Source organism: Siniperca chuatsi, linkage group LG18 (genome assembly GCF_020085105.1).
Source record: "Siniperca chuatsi isolate FFG_IHB_CAS linkage group LG18, ASM2008510v1, whole genome shotgun sequence".
Taxonomy (NCBI): Eukaryota; Metazoa; Chordata; class Actinopteri; order Centrarchiformes; family Sinipercidae; genus Siniperca; species Siniperca chuatsi.
In genome coordinates, this window is record NC_058059.1 from 2919627 (window position 1) to 2944115 (window position 24489).

The window sequence follows — 24489 nt, forward strand, 5'->3', positions numbered from 1 at the left end:
GAGGCAACAGTATTCCAGGCATCTAATGTCTAATCTGCTGTAAATTCATTAGAAAAGAAAGTGAAACTCATTAGTGCAGCTACAACCCCAAACAAATGGACACAGTTAAAGCGGAAGCACGTTGACAGTTTTATTTAGAGGATAACATGGCGATAGGTAATTCCTGGTCTAAATGTCATGTTTTCATCAATCATTATTGTACTGGATATTTTCTCTTGTAGTAATTTATGATTTGAGTAATTAAACCAGATAAAAGCACTGAACAAAACAATGCTATTCATGCTTTTTGAAACAAGTGAATGTGTGAAATAAGAGCTTGTTTGACTTCATCATGTTATTTTATGATTTTGCATTAGATGCATTAGATTTTGCATTCACTAGTCACAGTGTGTAGACTCACAAAACAACTTCCTCTTGAAGTCTGATGGTTATCATTCATGTGCTTGACTACTGATAAAAAAACCTATGCTCTGATATCTTTATGACGAAAGAATAAGAGCCAGCATACAATATAAAAAGGTATTTATAAGTCCTGAACATGACAACAGGTGGGGTGATAAAAAGGCCAGAGATGGGAACAGGAGTGAGAGATAAAGATATTTAAGGAGGATCAAAAGCAGCTGAAACAGCTTTTACTGCATCTCTCATTCTACCTCTTTCCCTCCTCTTTCTAATGTTTTCATCACCTTCTTTTCTTCGCTCTCTCGCCTCCACAAAGCGCCTCCACAGTCAAATTGATTTAAGTCTACCTCCCGAGGAGGTTACAGCGTGGGTGTGTGTGCATTTTGTGCATGTGTACGTTTCCATCTGTCTGTAGATTCTGACTCTGGGGAAAACTCCTCGACCTCGATTGCAATTCAGTTCACAGAAAACTGAGTAGAGCGTATTATCCATCAGAACTAGAGCCTGTAATGCCAAAAAAAAACATGTCAAAATTGTCTTTGTGTGCTAATGAGAGGAGCCGAAACTCTCAGGGCTGCTGGAGGACTGCAGAGGCTGGAGGACTGAGACATGGAGGGGATGAAGAAGACAAGCAAGAGAGTCCAGAGATGAGAAGGTGTTTACCTGGCATCTGCTTCGCTGTAGTACTCTCTAGCGACTATATCCTCGAACAGCTCCCCTCCTGTCACCCTGAGAAATGTAAAGACGAAGGTTAAAATTAAAATTACATACATTAATTCACTCAGGCAGCACACACACACACACACACACACACACACACACACACACACACACACACACACACACACACACAGGAGGGGGATGTCCTCATTAGGGGGAAACCCCGGCTGCAGGATTCACTCCGACTGGGTTGCCATGGAGACTGGCTCCGGTGCGGGGGAGTGTAGCTGTGTGTGTGTGTGTGCTGATCCGCAAGGATGGAGGTAGGGAGGAGGGGGACTGTTATGTAATGGGGGGAACTGCCTTGGAAGCGAGGAGGGGATGAGGAGAAGAAGAAGAAGAAGAAGAAGGAATGAAGAGAATGCGGATATAAAGAAAGAAAGTAAGGGAGCCTAGAGGAGACAAATGCAGCGAAGATTGAAGGGAGGGAGTGGTGGAAAAAGAAGCACCAGGGGAGAGGGAGGAAGAGGGGGATGAAGGGGGAGGGAGAGCGGCAGAGTATGGCAGAGAAAGAGAAGAAGAAGAGGCAAGGAGGAGGAAGGAAGAAAAGAGGAAGAGGGAGGAGGAAACTCACAGGTCAAAGAGGAGATAGTGGAAGCCCTCCTCTGAGATACTGTCATGGAGACGAACTGCAGGAAGGCAAAGAGACAGAGACAGAGGGAGAAACACAAACAGACACAGGCATCAAAATAATCAGATATTTTTCTTTTCAGGAGCGACCAAAAGCATTTGCTATAATATACCTTGTTAATTTAGCCTTAAAGGACAAGGCTGGTGATATTCTACATTTTTCTTGCCACCAATGACTTCATCCTAGTAACAACTATTGTCTGTGTAGCCAAAGAATAACGGGTCAGTCAGCATTTAAAACGCTGAAATTTCACAGTGAAATCAATTCATTTCAATGCAGTTACCACGATCAGTGGATTGGCTGGTGGGGGGAAAAAAATATGTGAAAATCTTTCGTGTCAAGTTCAACTTTGGTGAAGTCTGACCACAAATTTTGCGCCGCTGACCAACAGCAAACCGTCTTGAGAGCGCTGGACTTAGAGGGAACGGAGAGCCAGAGAGTCCAAAACGAAGGAAGCTATCATTGCTTAGCATGTGTGTCACCTTCCGCTTTAATTTAAGCTTCTTTGTCGGCGTATAACCTGCTCCACAACAGAGACATATAGACAGTTATGAGAGTTGATGGTACAAATACGTCTTTTGAATAAACTGTGTTAACTTATTGTCTTGTGTTAACTTAACAAGCTAACGAACTTGCTAACTAACGATAAGCAAGCTAGGTGCCTCAGAGAACTCTTTATTGACTGAAATGTTGTACAATCCTGAGAACCAAATGTGGGGGGACAAAACGGCACAGTACAGAGAAAATAGAGCTATTGTGACTGACTGGCGCTAGCGTTTTAGCGGTTAGCTCGTCAGCTACAGTAGTTTACCAACTAAGTAGTCTCTACAAATCGGATTCCTCTATTGTTGTACATTAACTATTAAAACACATCAGTGAGCTGCACTGTTGCACTGGGTGACATGTTCCTTCATCACCATGAACACACACACTGTAGTTTATTCTGATTCAGTCTCACACACACCGTCCTGCTGCCCCAAACACTCACTACAGCACCCCATGTGGATTCATCCGCCGCTGAAAGTAGTCCCCAACAAATGCACTGTTTCCTCTTGTTTGAGTAACATTTGCTGAAAACTAAACTGGCCAGCTGTTTTAGGAAATTACTGAGACGTTTTTAAAAATTAAACTATATATTTGTCAGTCATTTTTAAAGATGCATATGGGTGAGTGCCACAGACAGGGTAGAGAAGTCGGAAAACATTGAGAGAAAGACGGGTGCCGATATCAGACTACAGACTACACGAGTGTCCCGCATGACAATTGGCCATTTTATCCCGTGTTGTGTGTCATAGTGAAAGACAACCAACGCAGCATCTGGGACGCTTCACAATGTCCCGACAAAATAACAAGTGTGTCCAAATTTTTTTTTGCCTTCTTGCGCCTACTTTGACAACTTCTACGACGACTTCCATAGGAGCGCAGAGCAACTGTAAACACAGCGAAGCCAAAGAGGAATAATGGTGCTGTCGGGTGGAAAGGTGAAGTCGGTCAGTCTGCAATGTCTCTCAGCCAGGACACAGCAATGAATGATGACTATGATTTCCTAATCTGACACAGCGACCATCTTAACAGGCGAAAATATCATGTAGTCTGATCACAGCGTACCACGTTGTTGGTTTTGGTCCTCTTATGGGATTAGTTGACAATAAGGAAAAGAAACCTTTAATGTACCTTTATTAAGTACTACTTTTGTAAATTCAAATTACTCATGTTTCTGTCTTGCTTGTATATATTATTTGCAATTTCACCATGAAACTAATTATTGAATCCACTGGTTTCCATTAAGGGGGTTGGAAATAGGGCGGCACCTAATGATTATTTTCATTATTGATTTATCTGCCAATTATTTTTTCAATTAAGCAATGAATCGTTTTGTCTATGAAATACCAGAAACTAGTGAAAAATGTTATAATTTCCCACAGACGAAGGTGACATCTTCAGGTGTCTTGTTTCGTCTGGTATTTAGTTTGACAAAGAGAAGCATCAAATCCTCACATATGAGAAGCTACGAAACTCCCAGAAAACAGGACTGCTCCAACTCTCAGATCTTAAGACTTTTCTGTTTGCTACTGCCTTTAGTTTGGGACTACTTATTCATTTCTTGCACTGATTAATTGACCAATCATTGCAGCTCTAGTTGAAACCCCCCAAAAGCGGTCGCCATCGTTATGTTTAATATATATCCTATGAAACCTATGACAAGTTTGGATTGGGAACCACTGATCTAACCCAAATCTAATCTGAACTTGTGATTTCAAAGACTTAAGACGTTCAAACACGTAAAAAAAAAGCAGAGTCTCACCAATGTTGGAGTGCTTGAGCAATCTGCAGATCCTGGCTTCTCTCTCCAGTTTCTGATGGTCTACAAGACAAATGAAGGTCAAACTAAGGCTTTCCAACAACATCTGAGATTTAGACAAACACGTGAAAGAAGAAGAAGCCGCTTAGGTTATGTGTAAATGCAAACAGGTGGACAGTACAAGAGTATACAGTTTCTGGAGATTGTTTTTTTCACAAATGTGTCAATGAAATCAAATGCATCATAATGAAAACCTCATTTTAGTTTACAAAGTCTGAAGTGGTAACTTTTCTCAAGGTGACTGGCAAGGAGTTATTGAGACACACACATGACTTTCCTGCATACATCTGTGTGAACGGCCTGAGGGCTACATTTGTCCCAGATGCCAGGAAGAGGAGAAGAAGAGAGGAGAGGAGAGGAGACAAGATAAGAGGAAACAGGAAGAGAGGAGAGGAAACAGGAAGAGAGGAGAGGAAACAGGAAGAGAGGAGAGGAAACAGGAAGAAATATGAGGAGAGGAAACAAGGACAGTAAGGGAAACAAGGGGACAAGAGAGGAAATGAGAGGAGGAGAGAGTAAAAAAGGAGAGGAGTTAGCAGAAAGGAAAGAAGAAAGGAGAAGAGGAGAGGAGATGAAATAAGGAGACAAAGAAAGGAAACAAGAGGAGAGGAAATGTGGAGAGGAGGGGAGAGGAAACAGGAAGAGAGGAGAGAAGAGAAAATGAGCAGGGAGGAAAGGAGAGGAGAGGAGATGAGGAAAGGAAACAAGAGAAAAGGAAACGATAAGAAGGAAGAGGAGAAAAGAAATGAGAGAAGGAGAAGAAACGAGAGGAGAGGAGAAAAGAGGAAACAAGAAGAGAGGAAACAAGGAGAGGAGGAGGAGAAAGGAAACATGGAGAGGAGGAGGAAAAGAAAAGGAGGAAAGAAGAGAGGAGATCCAGTTGAGCTGATGAGAAATGAGTTGGATCCAAGTGTCCGTCTTCTTTCGGGTTGTTTCCTGACTGACAGCGCTGCAGTTAGTCCTGCCCTGCAGCTCACACACAGACGTCTGTGTCAATCACGTCAAAACAAACATGGTCGTGTGATTTGGCCTCAACGCTCCGACTACAGGATGAAACAGAGACGCCTGAATCTAAGAGAGAAGCTGATTGTTAAAGGTGGTGTGAGATTGACGCTACCATAGTCCCACCCATGGTCTCATTTCTTTGCTGTTAATTACACCATTGTTGCTATTTTTTACAGCATTTTATCAGCATTATATTTGGAGAAAAAGACGGAGATATCAAACATTTGCCGTTGCTTCATCACTGTTCGACCGACACGCTACAAATAGCACTTTAAAAGGATTCTGTGTGAGCACAAACTCGTGATTTTCTTGAGTCTGTCCTCGTAACGATTTGTTCAGGAAAAACGTCTTTTTTTGACGCTCGGATCTTTTCTCTTGCTGTGGATTCGACGGTGCGTCTGACTGAAGCCATCATCTGCCTCTCTCGGAGGAACAGACGTAGAGGCCTCACACACTGGAATCAAACACTCGCTAAAATATGCTAATGTGAGCTTTCAGATCTGGGACAACACACACACACATATAACGATGAAAACCCCCATGATGCCTCACTGAAAACACACATGCAACCATGTAACAGGGTTTCTGTTAATGTCTTTTTTCACTTCTTCCTCTCACCTCTGGCCGAGAGCTTTTTGGTGTTGATGATTTTGGCGGCGTACTCTTGGCCTGTGCAGAGTTTGACACAGCGGCGCACCACTGAAAAGGCCCCCCTGGGAAACAAAGACAGGAGACAGGAAGAGGAGACGGGTCAGCTGCCATATAAGCTTTGTCAGCATCAAAGGGGCATCTCAGCTATCAGATTGACCTCACTGTTGTCCCGGACTCCTCTCTGCTTTCAAACCACCCTGATCTGAATGCCTGATGTACACAAATCTGGGAAGTCAAGCCGGCATCACTGCGGAGGCACCTCACTTGTAAACCCACGTATAACACTGTAATGTGTGTAAAGGGTTTCACTTTTTAAGCACTTTCACCAAGAAATCTGTCGAGCAGATCACGTAGAACTGCTCATAAAATAAAAATAAAAGGTTATAATGTACAAAACATACACGTTTAATGACATTTAGTCCAGTTTTGACAACGAATAAAGACACAAGCCTCTGCTCCATGAAATCTATTTCACTTGTGTAAATCTCCATTATTATTCTCCTAAACATTTTCAATTGTTTACACAATTTTCAGCATAACAAACATTCAGACAAACAAACAAATAAGGTGCACTTCACATCGAGGCGCCGTCCAATCACACTCCACTTTGACAGGGCAAAACATTTCTATGCGTGAAAGAAAAAAGATAAAACATAAACAAGTATAAGCAAATCAATAAAAAAGAGTGTGCATAAATACATATATAAAGGTAAACTGGCATCTGCAGATTTCTCCCCCTCTAGAAACTCCATAAAAGATCTCCACAGCTTCTCAAAGGTATTTTCCTTTAATCATCAATAGAAGTTTTTCAAGAGCGAGAGAGCGTGACAGACCCAGGTAAGATCCAAGGCATACTGGAGCACGCTGGTTTGAGGCAACAAACTTTATTAAATGACTAACGTTTCGACGTCAGGTGAGTTAACTGGAGTCAGTTATCTGTGTTGCTTAGTTCACAATCTGCAGCAAAATGTCCCAATCCATTATTATCAAATAGTTATTTTTGATCGCCGACAAAGAACCGATCAGGAAGCGCTAGCTAAAAACAGCAAACAAAAATATGCAACAGAAATACTAAATACTTGGCCTTTCTTTCACCTGTTTTACAGACTGAATAATGTTAATAGCAAAACCACTTTTATAAATTAACATTCGTGCAACATATAACAAATCCCTGCGGTCGCAGAAAAGGGTGTGACACCTGATTCGTCCATATTCAGTTTGAAACAGAAGCCGGGCTTCTTTTCTCCATGACTTGAATAATGTCAGCGGTGTGAGCGGCGAGAATTAGTGGAAGAAAAGCAGTGTTTCATGGGTAAGCGCTGTAAGTGTGTGTGTGCTGGAGGTTTTAGGGCCGCATTTGCTCATCAAACCCAACGGAGACAAACAGAAATAACCAGCTCTGTCATTTCTCAGAGCTAATTTTATCTCACCTCAGTATTGTTACGCAATGAAACACTCGCACTCCCCTCAGAGCCCCTGCCTCTCTCACAAGCACTCCAACATGCATACATTATGAGGAGACGGCGTGAGTAGGCATGACACTCGGCCGTGCGGTAGAAAAGGCAGCAGAGCTTCGACGTGGCAGCTTATCTGCAGGGCCGGACCTGGACCCAAAACCTGGATTTGTAAAACTCAGACCTCGAATCTAATCTTTTATACTCTCCCTCTGTTTTATTCGCAAAGAGCAATAAACAAAACATTCAGGTAGCCATTTAGCCAAAAGGTTCATGTATCTGGAAAAACCTGAGTATTAGAAATGAGAGTTTATCTCTGATCTTGGAAATAGTTCAAAGTCCACTTACTAGATTTTCCCGGGGCTTTATACCAGAGCTCCATGACAACTTAGCAAACTCTTTCTGCCGATGAAGGCCGTGACATGTAGTTGAAAGCTAAAGGAAAAGCCAATAAGCGGACCGCGAGTTAAGATTATTAAGTCAAACTTGAATATTAGCGTGTATTAAACATTTTAATCGTCAATCTTTGAGTTTTAAATATGTATTACAATGTAATATTTTAAGTTACTTGATGCTTTTGTGGCATTCAAAAGGATTCGAATTTGATGAGCAGATGAAACGATTAGTCGATTAATCAAACAACAACAAACGAGTATTAAAATGCGTTGATTAATTCAATGTCGATCTTTGAGTTTTAGGTTTTGAGTATCAAGTCATTCATGACTTTTGCTGCTTAGATTCGATAAGGGATTGGAAAGGATTCGGATTTGAAAAGTGTTCGAGTGCGTTGAGTATCTGAATGTCTATCTTTGAGTTTAGGTCTTCAGTTATTTATGACTTTTGTTGCTTAAAGTTGTTGAAAACAGCAGGCAGACGCAGTTAGCGAGCAGCTGGTGAACACAGTGGAGCGTTTAGCATCAGGAGCTGGTGGAGACCAAACACAGAGCTAACAGAGAGAGAATACGGGACTTATAATGTTGTTCTGTAACTGCTGGACGTGTAAATATGTATGTAAACTGTTTGCTAATAAGTCCACCATATAAACTTAAAAGGTCATGATATCTCAATGTTGTGTTCACAGCTTGTTTCCGCTGCCCCCAAGTGGCCAAGAAAATCAGTTATTGCAGGTTTAAACATGTCCGACAATGTTGTCGGAGTGCGATGCTAAATCGGTGGAGTTCTCTTCGTAAGATTTTTTTTGAACGGCACAAATTAATTTAAAGTCAAAAGACCCTAAACTTGATGTCCATCTAACCCGTTTTCATCCACTGGGGAACATTTGGCATTTTTTCTTAGAAATAACTTAAAACAGCTGATCATTTTTTGCCCAATTTATTAATCAACTAACTTTAACTGAAGCCAAACCCCCAAAAATCAGGGAGTGGTGCAACCAAAACCCTGACTCCAAAACACCTGACTTGCTCAATGTCCTCCCGTCTTTACATCTGCATCACACACACACACACACACACACACACACATAAAACCAGCACACACCGAAAAGTGACAACACCAGCAAAACAGCAATAGCGCTCTGTTATCAGTGAGGGCAGCTGCTGCTACTCCTGCATCTCTATTGTCTTTCACTTATCACACACACACACACACACACACACACACACACACACACACACACACAAGCCTGGAGATCCCAGCCGCCACAAAACAACTCAAAGCAGTCTGTAAAATGAAATATCACCATTAGAGGATCAATCCACAGCACTGCCCCCGCTGTGGAATAAATGTTCCTGTGAGGCAGAGAGATCCTCTCTACCCACGCACAACCTGACAGAGACACTGAGTCCACTTTGCATCTCCCCACTGTGGCCCCTATAGGCTCTTCGGTGTCTCTCACTGTGTCTGCATGCTGTTGGGGGCCACACATCCCCCCAGCCTCTCTATTTCTTAGGGGGTGTTTTTTTTAATCACAAGACACACCTCATTAGATCAGCAGTGGATCAAAAGCAGCAGCAGCAGCAGCAGCAGCAGCAGCGTTATTCTCTGACTTCTCCACTAAGCTGTGTGCCACTGTGATTAAAGCCAGCTGATGATGAGGGAGCTTAATTCCGACACATCAGCTTTTCCCTGATATTAGGCCTGTTTGTCCCTAATTAGCCTTTGGGCAGAGAGAGAGAGAGGGGGAGGCGGGTGTACCCAGAAGTGCTGCCGGGCGCATGCAGCTCCATCTTCATGCAAAATCTAACTATCTGATGCCTCCTGCATTTAAAGAAGTCTGATGGTGTAAAACAAAACAAAAAAACAAAAGACATGCACTGAGACATTATCATGATTTAGGTTTGGCAGAGGCTAAGTTTAGATCCGGGAGAGCTCCGGAACCAGCGTGCGTTTTGTTTTGAAGGGATGGAGCTGCATCCATCACCGCAGACCTCCATCCCTGATGCTGTGTGCGGTTTAGGACACAGGGTCAGGCTGCATGCAGGAGACTCAAAGAAGCGTAATGCAACAGCGGCTTACTTGCCAAGCTCCTCGTACAGCTGGTATTCATCTGTAAAACGTGTGCAAGTAGTCGTTGCCATGATGTTTCCTCCTCGGACGGGTGCGGGTGCCGAGTCCGAAATGCACGGTGAGTCGCTGCGGACGGGAGGACCTCGGGCTCAGTCTCCGCCCACCTCAGACCTCCGGACGGCTGAGTGGTTCAGCTGCAACCCGGCACACACACGCACACACACGCACGGTCCCGGCTCTGATGGAAGCGGGGCTCTCCGGTCTGCCAGGCGAGGGGGGACGGACTCTTTAAATACCACACGAAATGCTAATGTGAGCTCACCACATGACGTGTTCCCCCACAGAGAAAAAAAAAGGAAAAGAAATAAAGTAAAAGTGAAATCAGAAGCTGATTGAAGAGCGCAGCTTTTGATTGCACATGATTATAAATCATGTAATGGAGATAATGAAATTACTGCACTGCCTGTCTGACTCCATTTTCAGTTTTCATGAGGAAAACTTTGATGCATTTCTTCTCAGTGCATTTCAGTAACTGCACAGGCCTTTCGGGCTGTCTGCAGCGTCTCTGTGTCCCTTTTAACAAATAAAAGAAACATAAAAACAATAGTTTCATGGCCGGATTAAACTGTCAGGGGCCCCCAGGGCAAAGAGTCTGCTGTTGGACCCCCACTGATCAAACACAGACTACCAGTGGTGCGAGAAGCATTCAGATATTTTACTTTAGTAAAAGGAGCAATGCTACAGTGCAAAAACACTCTGTTACAAGCAAAAATCCTGAATTTAAAAAAGCAAACGTGCAGAAGTTTAAGCGTCAAAATATATTTAAAGTACCGAAAGTACTCATTATGCAGAATGACCCATTTCAGAATCATATACCGTGTATTGTATTAGTGATATATTAACATCACTTCAGTGTTGCAGCTGGTAAAGGTGGAGCTAATTTTAATTACTTTATATACTGCTGTGTAGCTTAACCTGTAATAATACATCATCATTTATTAGTTGATTTATATTTTGTATTAATAATATAAATCTGTAAAGTAACCAGTAACTAAGGCTGTCAAATAAATGTTGTGGAGTAAAGATATTTCCCTCTGAACTGGAGAAGAAGAATAAAGTAGGATTAAATGGAAATACTCAAGTAAAGTACCTCAAAATTGTACTTAAACACAGTACAGTTACTTTCCACCATCACAGACTACATGGCCGATTATACAGTGCGAGAGACACAAACTACAACAATTAAGATTTCATGGCCGAGTCACACCAGCATTTAAAGGAATAGTTTATTGACTTTCTCTGCGAGTTATACGAGAAGATAAATACCACTCTCGTGTCTGTTCGCCGATGAAGCTCGAGCTAAACAGCTAGCCCGGCTGGAGTCTACACTGGTTGCCTTGGCAACCTCACGGCGATGACTTCAGGAAGTCACTGCGCCCGGCCGAGAAATAGTTCGTCGTGTAACAACGTTAACGCGGTCACGCTTCTGTTTCTGCACAGTTTAAACGAACAAGATATAACGTGTTACTCAGCGTCGAGTTCCTTTTGCTGCCTTTGCACAGAGCCAGGCTAGCTGTTCCCCCTGTTTTCAGTCATGCTAAGCTAAGCTAACTGGCTGTTTCATGTGGCTTAATATTTATCGTACAGGTACAAGAGTGGTATCAATCTTCTCATCTAACTCTCGGAAAGAAAGCAAATTAAGCGTATTTTCCCAAAATGTCAAACAGTTCCTTTAAAACGTCAAAATCAATTCATTTAAATGAGGTTACTGCGCTCGGCTGATTTGTTTGTGGATTCGTCACAGCTCGTCACGCGTCTGCGGTTAGTTCAGACACGTCTGCAACAGCAGCAGGAGCGAACAGCAGCGATTCCAGCTAAAAGGTTGGAACATTTGCTTTAGAAGAGCGGTACTGGTTTTTACTGGCAAAGCACTCGTTTCTGATTCGTTAAAATCACAAAGGTTTCAATCTATGACAGCAGGTACTGCTGTAGTGGATGTCGACTCCAGGAACTCGTTTAATTTCTTTCAGACAGACCGATGAAAGAAATGCATGTGGCAAAGATCTTTATATCCAGCGGTGGAAAGTAACTGAGTGCATTTACTCGAGAACTGTACTTAAGTAACATTTTGAGGTACTTTGTACTTCTACTCCTCAGAGGCAAATATTGTACTTTTTACTGCACGACATTTGTCTGACGGCTTTAGTCACTTTACAGATTACAGTTTTCCATTTCCTGTCCAGTGAAAACCTCGTATCTCCAGATGTTTGTGATGAGCTGAAGGATGAAGATTGCATTGCTGCAGATTAAACTACCCAACAGTATATAAAGCAGTTAAAATGAGCTCAACCTTAAACATCTGCAGCAGCAAAATGCAACACACACATTAATGCAGCAGGAATATGAATCCAGAAACATCAGATATAATAAAACACTGACAGGAGCGTTTTACTGCACAGGGACGACTTTTACTTTAACTACATTCAGCTGATAATACTTACTTTTACTTAAATAAGGTTCTGAATGCAGGACTTTCACTTGTACCAGAGTATGTTTACAGTGTGGTTTTAGTACTTTTACTCAAGTAAAGGATCTGAATACTTCCTCCACTGCTGTTTATATAATCTAACATTCACTGAGCATTTTTAAATGTCACCTCTTGCCTCCAGCTGAGAAGAAACAAGGCTTTCATTAAACTGCTCAGTGTCTTACTCCACTCACTCCACTTTCCATCTTCCCTTTTCCTCTCATCCCTTCCGTACATTATCAACTTATTCTTTCCATTTGGAGAGTGGAAAGATGGATAGATGAATTTAATGATGACTGCATAACAGAAGGTATTATAGCACTATCCGGCTTTGCGCAAATGGATGCAGAAGAAGATAAGTGGAGTCCAGACGGCACAACAGGAAGACACATTTCCCCTTTTGTCTGGCGAAGACTAATGTTCTTAGTTTCCCAAGTAACAGGGAACTAATTTATGTATGAACGAAGTGAGTGATCAGGGTCTATGAAAGGACAAGAGAGTTAAATTCTTACACAAAGGAGATTAAAGTACTGCAGTCTCCACCACTGTTTAATGAACATACTCTAAAAGGACTCCATAAGCTGTACTTAATGGTTTTATTAATAGTTCATAAACCATTTTTAGTGGTTTATCACTAATAAGCCACTTAGAAGATAGATGACAAATAAATAAGAGACCAGAGCGCAAGTTCATGAACCGGCATCCAGCAAACACCTTGAAGAGGAGACGAAAAAGATTAGCCTTTGCTGAAGTCTTCAGATTGAAAATGACTGATTCACCCAGAAACAAGAAGCGTGTTTCCATCCACCTGTTGTTATGTGCTTTTTCAATTTGCGCATAAAAACAACCGAGTGGAAACGCAAAAAACTCGATATATCAAAAAAAAGTTTATCCTCTTGGCTGAGGTGGAAAAGTTGGTGCATCGATAAAAGCAAAATGGAAACAGACTCGGTGAATAAATGATGACGTGCACGAAGCACGTGGCTTAAAGTGAAGCGCTGAAAACATCAGATGTGTGTGGAGCGACGAGGAGGATGTACCCTTCCTCACATTAACACGTGAAACTAACAGAAACGTCATGTTTCCCACCGTTTGAGACGTGGATGTATCATAAGAACTGGATCCCGACTCAAAGATGGCGCCCGCTCCTATGAAAAGTTTTCTAGTTTTCTCAGTGAACCAACACCGAATGTTTGCATAACACTACCGTGATGCAAACACATGAATTGGCATTTTCTTTAGCAGATTTCCGCCACATTTGGATGGAAACCCGACTGCTGAGAGATACTAAATGCTCAACAGTTTGAGGGATTTGGTGTGAGAATAAAAGTGAAAAATAATACCAGAATCACGCAGTAGGGCAGACAAACTTATTGGCACTGTAGAGTTATTAAATAAAGAGCAAAACAGTTAACAAAGTACACATATTTATCAGATTTCAAACTGCCAAAACATCAAATAAATGTTTGATATAATGACACGTCCTCGTCACACTCTGCATTCCCTCCCCACCCGTCCCACTCCACACAAAAGCAAATCTGCAGTCAAAGACAAACTTCCAGCACGACAGATCGGCAGGTAAATGTTGACTTTCCTTTAACCAGTTCTGTAAATAAACTAGGATTCAGTTCACATTTGGCTGTGGAGTTTTGGCTGCGCCTCAGAACTGCACCGCGCTGGGTGGGATGTCGAACATGGAGGGGTCGAACTGCTGCCCTTTGAACGGTGACCCTTCAGCATCCCAGCCCTTCTTCAGCATGTCATGCACCTTCTGTGGAGAGACACGGAGGAACACGTGTTAAATATGTACCGCTCGCGCTGATAAAGACCACAGTGCCATCTAGGGGTGAGTCAACTTTGCTGTAAGTGACCACTAGTGCAAATGATGGAACATACAAATAAAAAAGGCAGCAGAATCTGCTATCTAATAATGTTAAATTATAAAAATCCTTTAATTCAGGCTTCAACTCAAAAAAACGATTAAGTTTTAAATCCACCACCTCCTGCATGCAGCCTGTGAGAACCAAAAACACTCTTCTTCCTTCGTAACATCATTGCTTTTTAACAGCGCTTCCCTCCTGCGCACCAGGTGCCAAATGTCTCACGAGCATCGCGGCTCTTTGCGTAAATGTCCCGTCACGTCTGAACGAGGAAGCAGCCGACAGTCGGCTTTCTCCAGTGAGCTCATTTCTTAAATGTCATGTAAACGAGACACCTGGTTTCCCTAATCGGGGACAGAGGATTAGAAGAACTTGAAATCCCCAGGTAGTTTTGTCCTGAACAAAGTCTGTTTCTTGGCCTCTAATCAGCTTTTTACAAACGCATGGGAATATCACAAGACTGCAGATAGGCAAAATATTGAATTTTAAATAATTCTGTCCAAAACTGAAGCGAATACAAAGCACTTACAGCAAGTTGGTTTCCAAAGCAACACTGTCGCTCTGCCTGTCTGCCGTTAAAATAAGTGAGCCATGTTTCCAAAATAAGGTCGGGGAGAAATCTGTTACCGACCCGCTGCATGTGTACGTGGACTTACAGTAACCGGGTTACTGCGTGTGGTTTCTCTGAGTAACCTGGTTACTTAACTGCATGTAAACACACTGAATGTTGTTTATTGTGTCTGAAAAGGGCTTATGTGTTCGAGTCCTCACCATTTCGTGACTCTGTGGTTTGCCCTGCAGCTTCTGATGGTAGTCGAAGGTGAGTCTGTCCAGGACGGCGTGCTCCTCGTCATCCACTGTTGCCATGGAGCGCTCGCGGTTAATTTGGTTTATATCAATCTCCTTTTCTCCTTTCAGCACCGCGTTCCACCAGACCTCTGACGTCTTACTGAGCGACAGCTGGAAGTCAAACGCAGTGAGTTAAATTAAAAGTAGCTGATTTAAAAGTTATTCATACGGAGAAAATCAAGAGAGTGTGTGTGTGTGTGTGTGTGTGTGTGTGTGTGTGTGTGTACTCACGACCACACAGCTTCCAGGCTCCAGACTCCACAGAGAGTTTTCAGTGTTGATCTTGTGGGCGAATTCTCCCTCCATCAGTGTTTTCTCCTCGGCTCCCTCCCTCACACACACCTGCAGGCTGCTCGTCTGCAGACTAACTCTGACCTGACGACAGCCAGCGGGACACAACAAGTATGAGACACAGCTTCAAATCGCTGACGTGAGAACGGTATTCCCGGTATGTCAGGTGGTAGAGTAGACTGGGTTTACCTGTCGGCCTTTCACAACTGTCTTGGGCACAAACACGCGGACCTCCACATCAGTGTAGTCCTGAGACCAGCTGTAGTTTTCTCTCACCGCCCCGTTGTAACTGTCGGGGTCGGACTGAAACTTCTCCTGACCCCTGAAACACAACATGCACACGGTGACTGAATAACCCGTGATATGATATTTGTAGCCATTTCAGCGCAAACGTCGCTGCGTATAAAGAAGCTGCTGGTTGGCGTCCATGTTTGTTTTGGTGCAAGAACACGTGACGGTTGGCGTTTTTGCTGGATTTGAGAGGCGTCTACCACCGGAGCTCCAGTGTTTACTGACATCAGGTTCACGCTCCTTCATGACTGTCAAAGACTAAAGAAAGATGGTGGAAACCATCTTGATGTGTGGTTTGTCCAGTCTTTGTGGGTTTCAGCTGGGCTTCAGGTTTGTCCCGAGCTGAGCAGTAAACTGTACTGGGCGTTACCCTGAAACTACTACTACTAGCCTAAAATACTTAATTATAATAATCAGGGCTGCAACTAACTAACTAATATTTTCATTATCATTTAATCTGCCAATTCTTTTCTCGATTAATCGTTTAGTCCATAAAATTATGGAAAATAGCGAAAAACGCTCATTACAATTTACGTAAAGTCTAAGATGAAGTCATCAAATGTCTTGTTCTGTCCAACCAACAGTCCAAAACCCAAAGATATTCAGTTTAAAATCCCACAAGACAAAGAAAATCAGCAAATCCTCACAACTGAGAAGCTGAAACTGGAGAATTTTGGGCATTTTTGCTTGAAAATGACTTAAACGATTAATCGACGTGATTTATTAATCGTTACTGAGGTAAATGTGAAAATTAACGATGATATTGATTTAAGAAGATATCGCCCAGCCCTATACTCTACCATATCCTAGTTATTAGTGCTCTTTTTCATACCATGTCCCATCTTTACCTGTCTGGAGCTCATACATGAAGATTTTACTGACGCGTGTGCATGTTCGGATTTGTAAAGTCATTTTCAATAGACTGATTAGACAGATTTGATTCACCAGTAAAAACTCGGAGCTTTGATGGATAAAAACACCGGCGGTTACTCACTTTTCTGCGGAGTTTGTGCCGGCTGCAGCTGCCTGGTCTCCCTGAGCGGACTGGCCTGGAGCGCTGCTGCTGCTGCTGCTGCTGCTGTCGGGCTGAGGGCCGACGGTCGCTTCTGAGGAGGCCGGAGCCGAAACTTCCCCAGCATCCGAGGGAGAGCTCTCCGCCTCTGTGCTCCGCTCTTCTGTCCCCTCGGCGGGCTCGGCGGCGATCTCCAGCTCTTGAACTGCCGCAGGAACGGAACGGGAACGGGAACGCATCGACTCTCCTCTCTCTTTTGCAGCTCGCTCAGCTGTCTCTCTCTGTCGCGATCTGCCACCTTCTCAAACAGCTTAAATGTCTGAAGAGGGAATAAAAGATTATCACAGATCAAGGCATGAATTTAACTAATTCACATATTTTTTTAATCAGAGAGGAGGAACTAAACAGTGATTAGCTGCTGCTGTAGCGTGTAAAGTTATTGACTCACAGCAGCACTGGATCTGACACCACCTGGATAAGTTTGGACATTAACTTATATAATATAACTTAACTCCCCCTGAAAACCTTGTTTTTGCTGACCTCCAGTGGTTTCACTTCTCACCTTGCTGCAGTGATGTACATGTGTACCCCAGGACCCTGTGACGTCACTGCAACAAACGGTGCTTTTGCTATATATTTTTTTATTAGAATTACTTCTGCCAACTTCTAAGACCGCAAAAGCATTCATTCAACTCTTAATGACTTCTGGTTTTTCTTTTCGCACAGTTTTTCTTTTCTTTTCACCCCAACTCTCACACGGAAAACACGGATTGCAAAACACATAACATCACGTTGCAGAGTTAAATGTCTGCCCTTCACAGCACTCTCAGTCTTGATCCCAGTGAAGAAACTCAATCCCTCTTCTCTTCCTGCCTTACGCTCCACACGAACCTGCCCAGGATCATTAAACACGGACACAAACTAACACATTACCAACACGTACCCAACTTAATCTAACCCAATCTCTACACCCTCTTACCATATCATCACATTCATGGTTGTAGCTGCTTTGTTATTGTCTGTCTATTATGTTTACGTCACTTTTTTTGATCACACTCTATTTCACCAATTTAAAAAAATTAAAAAAGGGGGTATGTCTCTTTTCCCCCCCACTCAGTTGCCAGTTTATTAGGTACCCCTAGCTAAAACTAACGCACTCCTGCAATAAATCCTCCCTTCATGAAGGTTATAATGTTCAGATTTTACTGAAGCTGTTTCAGAGAGGTGCTGATTCAGCTGTGTGATGACTTTGGAGGATGTAGTTAGTGGTGCTGCGTTATACAGAGAGTTTCTGTTATTTATCCTACCCTCACTATCATCTATCTATCTATCTATCTATCTATCTATCTATCTGTAAATATCACAAAGACCAAACTACAAAACGCTGTCAGAGATCAGTGAGTGCTCCACGGCCACAGGTGTGTGGCCAAGCTGCCGGTAACCTGTGGTTTGAATAATATCAATACAGGTGCGCAGACTGTGACTGAACTGAAGAAGTCGCTCTTTAACGAGCTGCCACGGCAGAATATTTAACATGCTGACAAACTTCACCTTAAACACCATCTTCTCCGCCACGCCGGGAGGGAAGCCCATCCTGTCGTTGGGACTCGACAGCAGGCGATAAAAGTCCGTCTTGCGGTACAAAAACCCAAAATAGACCTGTAGAAAGTCCTGAATGTTTCCAACGTGCTGCAGGATACCGAGCAGAGCGTTGTCGTACATCTCCGTCATCTCCAGCGGCGACGCCATCGCGGCTTCTAACGTCTCTCCGTGTTCACAAACCGTTAACGTATATCCCAAACCGACCGACGTACGCACCAGAATAAACAGCCTCCGTCAACAGATACAAGTTTATAAATAAGTGGGCAACGTTTCTCGACGACTGTGTTCCTCCTTCCAGAACAATAATTACACTTCCGGTCCCCCGTTTTCAAAATAAGTGCACAACCTCCTCAAATACGTAAAGTTTGACTACATTAATCGCACACAAAAACAAAAACGTAAGCATAAAGATACAATATTTCATTATGTATACTTAAACAGCACTAATAATTATTATAATACATGTATTGGAAGCTGTTCTTTCTCTAAACTATTTAATTTTTCTGTATCCGGTTAGTACAGGTAAACAGTCGTCCGGTGGAAACAGATGCTTGGGTGTCGAATAAACAGTTCCAGTGTACAGGCACAGTAACCCGGAGAAATTTGCCAATTTTTGCCATTTTTACACGATTTATAATCGTTGCAGTGTTGCACTTTTACTTATAAGTTAAAACTATATCTACTATAACATCGGAATAAAAAGAAATTAGAGAAAATAGTGTAAGCTCACGTAGTTAGCTTTGTACGTTTTATTATTAAAAAAAACATGGCGGCGTCCTTGAGCAGCACAGGGAGCGTGAGGCTGCTGGTAAGTAAAATACTATTTAAACGTTAAATACGTTCCTATGAACTCATGTTGACATTGTATATAATATCTGGTTAATTCGGCCGTACAGTTAGAGAGCGTGTTTATTTAGAAGTTAACAGTTTAACATACCGGTAGCTAACATAGCTTCAGTGTCATGTCTGGCTGTTATTAACTCAAAACGTTTGATACCTCTGAGTTTCAGCACCGACTAACTTTGTTAACTGTGTCACACATATTCAGTTTCCTTACCAGTTTGCACCTTCTGTGCGTCTTATTTTGGACAACGCGCATTTGTGTCACTCTTTAACACGACAAAATGACACAAATGACAACATATGTTGTGTTAAAATGTACTGACATTGACATAACCGAGGGTGGATTATCAGATGGGCTAAACTGGCAGCTGCCCCGGGGTCCCAGACCCTCGTGGGGTCCCAGACCCTCGTGGGGTCCCAGACCCTCGTGGGGTCTCGTGGGGTCCCAGACCCTCGTGGGGTCCCAGACCCTCGTGGGGTCCCAGACCCTCGTGGGGTCCCAGACCCTCGTGGGGGCCCGAAGACTACAGATTCACTGTGTGGTAATTAAATATATTGAAAATGTGTTTGTTAATACTACAATACCCTTTGGTAGAGGGGTCCTCGGTTAAAATATAGTTTGAAGGCCTTTATTATATTAGTTCATATTGTGCACACATGGTGGATTTTACTAAATAAATGTGTGCTTAATCAAACTACCACAAAGTAATTACTAAGTAATACAATAGGGGTTCAATATGAGCCCACAGCTCATTGTGCCTCGGGGCACCCTGGTGGGTTAATCAGACTCTGGACATGACATTACACCAACTGATTAGAAGAGTAATCCAATACAACGGCCCTGCCATAATTTCTACCTTTACGAAGATAATTATTGTTGACTGTGACGTAATTTAGTTTTTTGAATGTTTACAAAGGCTGATGAAATAATTTCTGAACATCATTTCACAAGCTCAGCTCTTACCGTCCCTTATTTGAGCACTTCTAAAGGCCTTCTGTTGTCGTAGTAATCTGATGGTTTTAACCGTCGTGGTGTTTCCTCTGTTCTCTCTGCAGAGTGCCTTAGCCAGGTCCGGCTCGTCACGCAGCAACTCTGGAAGCAGAGCGCTACACGTCACTGCGGCGTGCTGCAAGGTAAACACCGCGCTCCAGACATCATCACAGTTAACCATCGCGGTTGTGATATGTGTCCCGACCCTCTTACAGTTTTTCTCGATTGCTAAGACACATTTCTCGAAAGCTGCTCTCCTTTTCTCTAAACTGTGAACACAAAACACAAATTTCAAGCTACATTCACAAAACCTCAGACTCTTCTTGCAAAACCAAACTTTCACCTCAAAACAGTTCAATCTGTGCTCAAAACTGAACTATGTTGTCAAATCGTGCCCCGAGTCAATCAAAATTAAAAACACTACTGAACAGTCACTAAACACTACGTAGAAAAATAGAAAACACAATGCTCGGGACATGAAGCTGGAGAAATAAATGTTTATTGTTCACTGTAGGCTAAATGCATGTTGCAAAACAAAAACAAAAAAAACCTGTGCATTTAGCACTCAGACAAAAAGACAAAACAGAAATTGTATGCGTTTGCTGCTGGTGTACAGTAAGCCCATGTAAAAATAAAGTACAGAAATATACATGGAATACTAGGCCTACAAACACTTAGACCAGCCCTCCATTACAATACTACAGTATATTGGTACAGTGATGTACTGAAACATATATTTACTTACAGTATACTGTGGTACAGTATATAGTATGTCATACAGTAATTGCTGTCAACATTTACATACTGTACTATAATGTCAAAAAAAGGTAATTACCTGTTCTCTTCTCTAAATCTTCGGATTATGGTGGACACAGTGAATCTACTGATGTTTGGTTGTTCCCTTTGTCCAGCCTCCCTCGTGCTCATACCACGGACAAGAATATGGTCAATCACAGTAGCTCTGATTTCATCAGATATTACTGTTCTTGGTCTTCGCTGACCACCTCGACCTCCTCTCACACGAACTCTTCCTCTCAGATTTCTATCCATTGTAGGGCCTCACAGACCAGCGCTCTCTGAACTGGCTGATTCAATCAGTGGGTTCAGGCAACTGAGCATTTAGTTCAGACAATAGGGTTTAGTGTTTTAGCAATTGAGCAACTGTAAGACTGCTGTATCAAAGGTAATGGTAGGATAGGTTCACATTATTTCAACTTAAAACAATACTCACATGTCCATATGAACATTGAAACAGGATTTGCCTGCTGTAATCATTCCTCCTGCTCATTAAGACGTCCCATCCTACTGCGCTTTCAATGTAAGAGATGGGGGACAAAATCCGCCGTCCTCAATCTGTGCAAAAATACATTCTTAAGTTTAGCTGAAGCTAATATACGAAGCTTTGTCAGACTGAGTTAGATAATTCAAGTAGGTATCTCCCAAAGTTACAGTCGTTTCGCTACGAAATTCCTTGAATATTTGGGGTGAATGAACATAGTTTTTATTATTGTGTCATGCATATAACTACGCCCAGGCCGTATTGGCTGACAAGACACCATAAAATCATACAAGCCAGGACCAGAGTGCAGCGTGTACACTTCCAAACAACAGAGAAAGTCCAAAAGTAGAGAAACATCTTTCACGGTCCAGTTTTCAGACCATCATTGTCTACAACAAACTTCATAAATCACTGACAAAAACAATTACTATGTAGTACTAGAAAAATCATAATAAATACTAATCAAACAGTCTGTCTTGCCTTTACATCATTAAAATGTTTCATTTTGCTGTCCACTGTCCAAATGTGGATGTGTCTTGAAGCTGTAGGTGAGAAGTGACAGCTGTCCGCACTCTCAGCCCTGTGATTCAGATTAAATCATGCAGAAACTGAAGTTTGGGATTTTGCACGAGGGCGGAATTAAGCACGAGTGAGCACTCCTGCTTTCGAATCGAGGCCCTACTTATCAGACCAGAGACCTTCTAAACAAAGAAATTAAAGACAGTTTTTTGCTGACATTTGGTCCTCTTTCTTTCTTTCTTTCTTTCTTTCTTTCTTTTCTTTCTCTTTTATTTTCCCAGAATCGAGCAGCTCGTGTCCGAGTGGGGAAAGGAGACAGACCTTTGACCTATGAGCAAGCACTTCCGCCTCATTACATTGGCCACCGCAAAGGCTGGCTGTCGCAGCATACCAGTGAGTATGGCCGAGCTCGTTAAAGAGCAGCTCAACAGCTTGAATACGCCTCCCTTCACGTGTTTTACCCAGAATTTCTGAGGTTTATTTGTACAAGGACCCCAACATGAAACACAACAGGACACGTGGGAAACGATCGTAGCATGCATAATTATTCAGGCTGAAATCGCTAACTGAAAATTAGCCGAGTTGTATTTTATTCTTTTTACAGTTTTTTTTTTAAACTTTTTTCTTTCTTATTGATTTGGATCCATAATTAAGCCAAGATACTTAAATTCAGTAACTATATCAATCTCTTCGCCCTTGATGAGAATGTCAACATTAGAGGCTGTTGGTACTTTATGTCTCAGGACAAGCCTCCTTCCTGTTTCTGCCAGGTAACCTCAGAGGAGAAGAGGGAGCAGCTGAACGCACCACAGAGGACGTGTTCGTGAGGCGTTTCATGTTCGGGACCTTCCACAACTGCCTGGCCAATGAGATCGTGATCAAAAGGCGCGGCAACGTGCTCGTAGTGTGTGCTTTAATGCTACAGAAATTACCACCACAGAAGTTTTACTTTTTAATAGGCTATTCAGAGTCACTACTGTCGCACTTCTACAAATGCCCCGTCAAGTTAGAGATTCAGACCCTGCAGGATAAAGCTGTGTACAAGTACCTGTGATGGAACCGTGCAGTGCTAATGCTAAATGTTTCTCCTGTACAAAATGGTGACTTTGTTCCCGTCTCCATTCCTGCTCACAGTGATTTCCCCAAAATGGATTCAAAGGTTTTCAGCGTCAGTGCTTTTGTGAAACGAACTCTCAGAATTAAAGAAAATACAATCACACGTGTTGTTGAAACATTATGCCTGAAGTTGTTCACCAAATATAGCAAACACAAGGTTTATTATGCTGTATGTATTTATGTATGTACGATCATACGGTCACGATGTCATCCTTTTATCATCGTGCTTTGGACTTCAGGGGAAATGTGTAATTATTTAAAGAAATCTAAAAATTCAATCAATGCAAGTCACTTTTTTTGTGTTTCATAAAGCAAGATTACCACTTAAACCCGACTTAAGTAAATCCAGCTTTTTATCAGGAAGTTCTGTTTAATAAAGGAGGTTTAAATAGGTCTGACCTAAGTTACCATGGAAACTTTATTTAGTTTTATCATTTTTATTTTTACACGGACAAGTATATATAGCATGAACCAATTATAGCCTCAGCTAGTCTGCAGTGACCGTACCGAGATGGACGTTACACAAAACCCAACAATAAAATAAACAGAAAACAAAAACAATAATACAATACGACTTCCAGACTATCCTGATCAATCTGCAGGACTGAAACTGTTCCCTCCAACGTTCCTCCCTGAGGGTTTCTTTTTACCGCCGACCTGTGAACACGACTCCGTTTGCAGTACATGGCGTGCTGCACTTATTGCATTATTGAAATCTGAGTTTATATATTTGTTTTTTGCACAGTAGTCCAGTCAACACGTGCTTTTAAATGCTCTGCAGTGCAGTGCATGCTACATAACTGCAGTGTTCGACTCCAGCCGGGCATCTTTGTTGCATGTCGTACCCATGTTTCCCGTCTGCCGCTTCATTATCGACTGACCAATAAAGGTTACCATTCCAAAAACATAATCCCATAAAATAATACTGACAAATAAGGCTAATAGTAAACGGCATTAACACCATTTGTTCTCTTGTGACAGCCAGTCTGAAAATATTAATAAAGTATTTCACCATATGGAGGCTGTTATGTCACAAACAAGTTCCTAGAAAGTGCTCATTATTTTATTTTCTTGCTGGGAAATAGTTGACTTGGCTGGGGTTCGATAAGATACTTCCAAGCTGTTTAAATATCAGGTTTTATACATCTTCATCTCTGTACATTACTTATGAGCACTTACGATACAAAGAAAATTCACATTGCTCATTCGGGGACGATAACACACATTTATAAGCGGTGTATAAACAGTTAATAAATGTTTGTAACGCACTATAATATAGTTATAAGTAGATCTAAGTGTTTATTAATGTATTTGTCAATAACCAAACTCCTGTGAGGTATCCATAAGTGTTGGCTGTATGAACAGATAGTGAATGATAATACTGTAAAACACAGCTGTAATAATATAAAATATAAAGTTAGAATTGCTGACAAATACTGTACATTAACACTTAAAATGTCCTTACATCTGCTTACAACTACATTATAGTGTGTTATAAACCATTTATTAAATGTGTGTATACTGCTGATAAATGCTAAATAGTACGTTGTGCTCTGTTTTTGCTGCGTGACACCTCTTAGAAACATTAAAAGCTCATC

At 42.1% G+C, this 24489-nt stretch overlaps 3 protein-coding genes across 8 annotated transcripts in view; 1 reads left to right on the top strand and 2 right to left on the bottom strand.

Annotated features, from left to right (window-relative positions):
- LOC122865659 (calcium/calmodulin-dependent protein kinase type II subunit beta) overlaps positions 1 to 10671 on the bottom strand; it is a 51955-nt gene extending 41284 nt beyond the window's left edge. For all 6 annotated transcript variants that reach the window (XM_044174403.1, XM_044174401.1, XM_044174398.1 and 3 more), the window contains exons 1-5: positions 9701 to 10671; positions 5739 to 5833; positions 4059 to 4118; positions 1697 to 1751; positions 1066 to 1131 (exon numbers count right to left, since the gene is read on the bottom strand). In XM_044174403.1, coding sequence (XP_044030338.1) covers positions 1066 to 1131; positions 1697 to 1751; positions 4059 to 4118; positions 5739 to 5833; positions 9701 to 9762 — 338 coding nt within the window. In that variant the 5' untranslated portion in view covers positions 9763 to 10671. The remainder of the gene's footprint in view (positions 1 to 1065; positions 1132 to 1696; positions 1752 to 4058; positions 4119 to 5738; positions 5834 to 9700) is intronic.
- Positions 10672 to 12800: 2129 nt separating this feature from the next.
- nudcd3 (NudC domain containing 3) lies at positions 12801 to 18466 on the bottom strand. Its single transcript, XM_044173724.1, is given in 7 exon segments — positions 12801 to 13989; positions 14870 to 15058; positions 15179 to 15322; positions 15428 to 15560; positions 16524 to 16768; positions 16771 to 16860; positions 18093 to 18466. Coding segments are annotated over 7 exon segments (1110 nt in total). The 5' UTR covers positions 18291 to 18466; the 3' UTR covers positions 12801 to 13878.
- Positions 18467 to 18673: 207 nt separating this feature from the next.
- mrps24 (mitochondrial ribosomal protein S24) lies at positions 18674 to 22994 on the top strand. Its single transcript, XM_044173727.1, has 4 exons — positions 18674 to 18951; positions 20043 to 20120; positions 22057 to 22168; positions 22546 to 22994. The coding sequence occupies exons 1-4, from the start codon at positions 18910 to 18912 to the stop codon at positions 22827 to 22829; spliced, it is 516 nt and encodes a 171-aa protein (XP_044029662.1). The 5' UTR covers positions 18674 to 18909; the 3' UTR covers positions 22830 to 22994.
- Positions 22995 to 24489: the final 1495 nt, after the last annotated feature.

Coding starts and splice junctions, on each gene's coding strand:
- mrps24 (XM_044173727.1), top strand. CDS start 18,910: ATGGCGGCGTCCTTGAGCAGCACAGGGAGCGTGAGGCTGCTG. Junction 18,952..20,042: donor CAGGGAGCGTGAGGCTGCTG/GTAAGTAAAATA, acceptor TTCTCTCTGCAG/AGTGCCTTAGCCAGGTCCGG. Junction 22,169..22,545: donor CTGGCTGTCGCAGCATACCA/GTGAGTATGGCC, acceptor TGTTTCTGCCAG/GTAACCTCAGAGGAGAAGAG.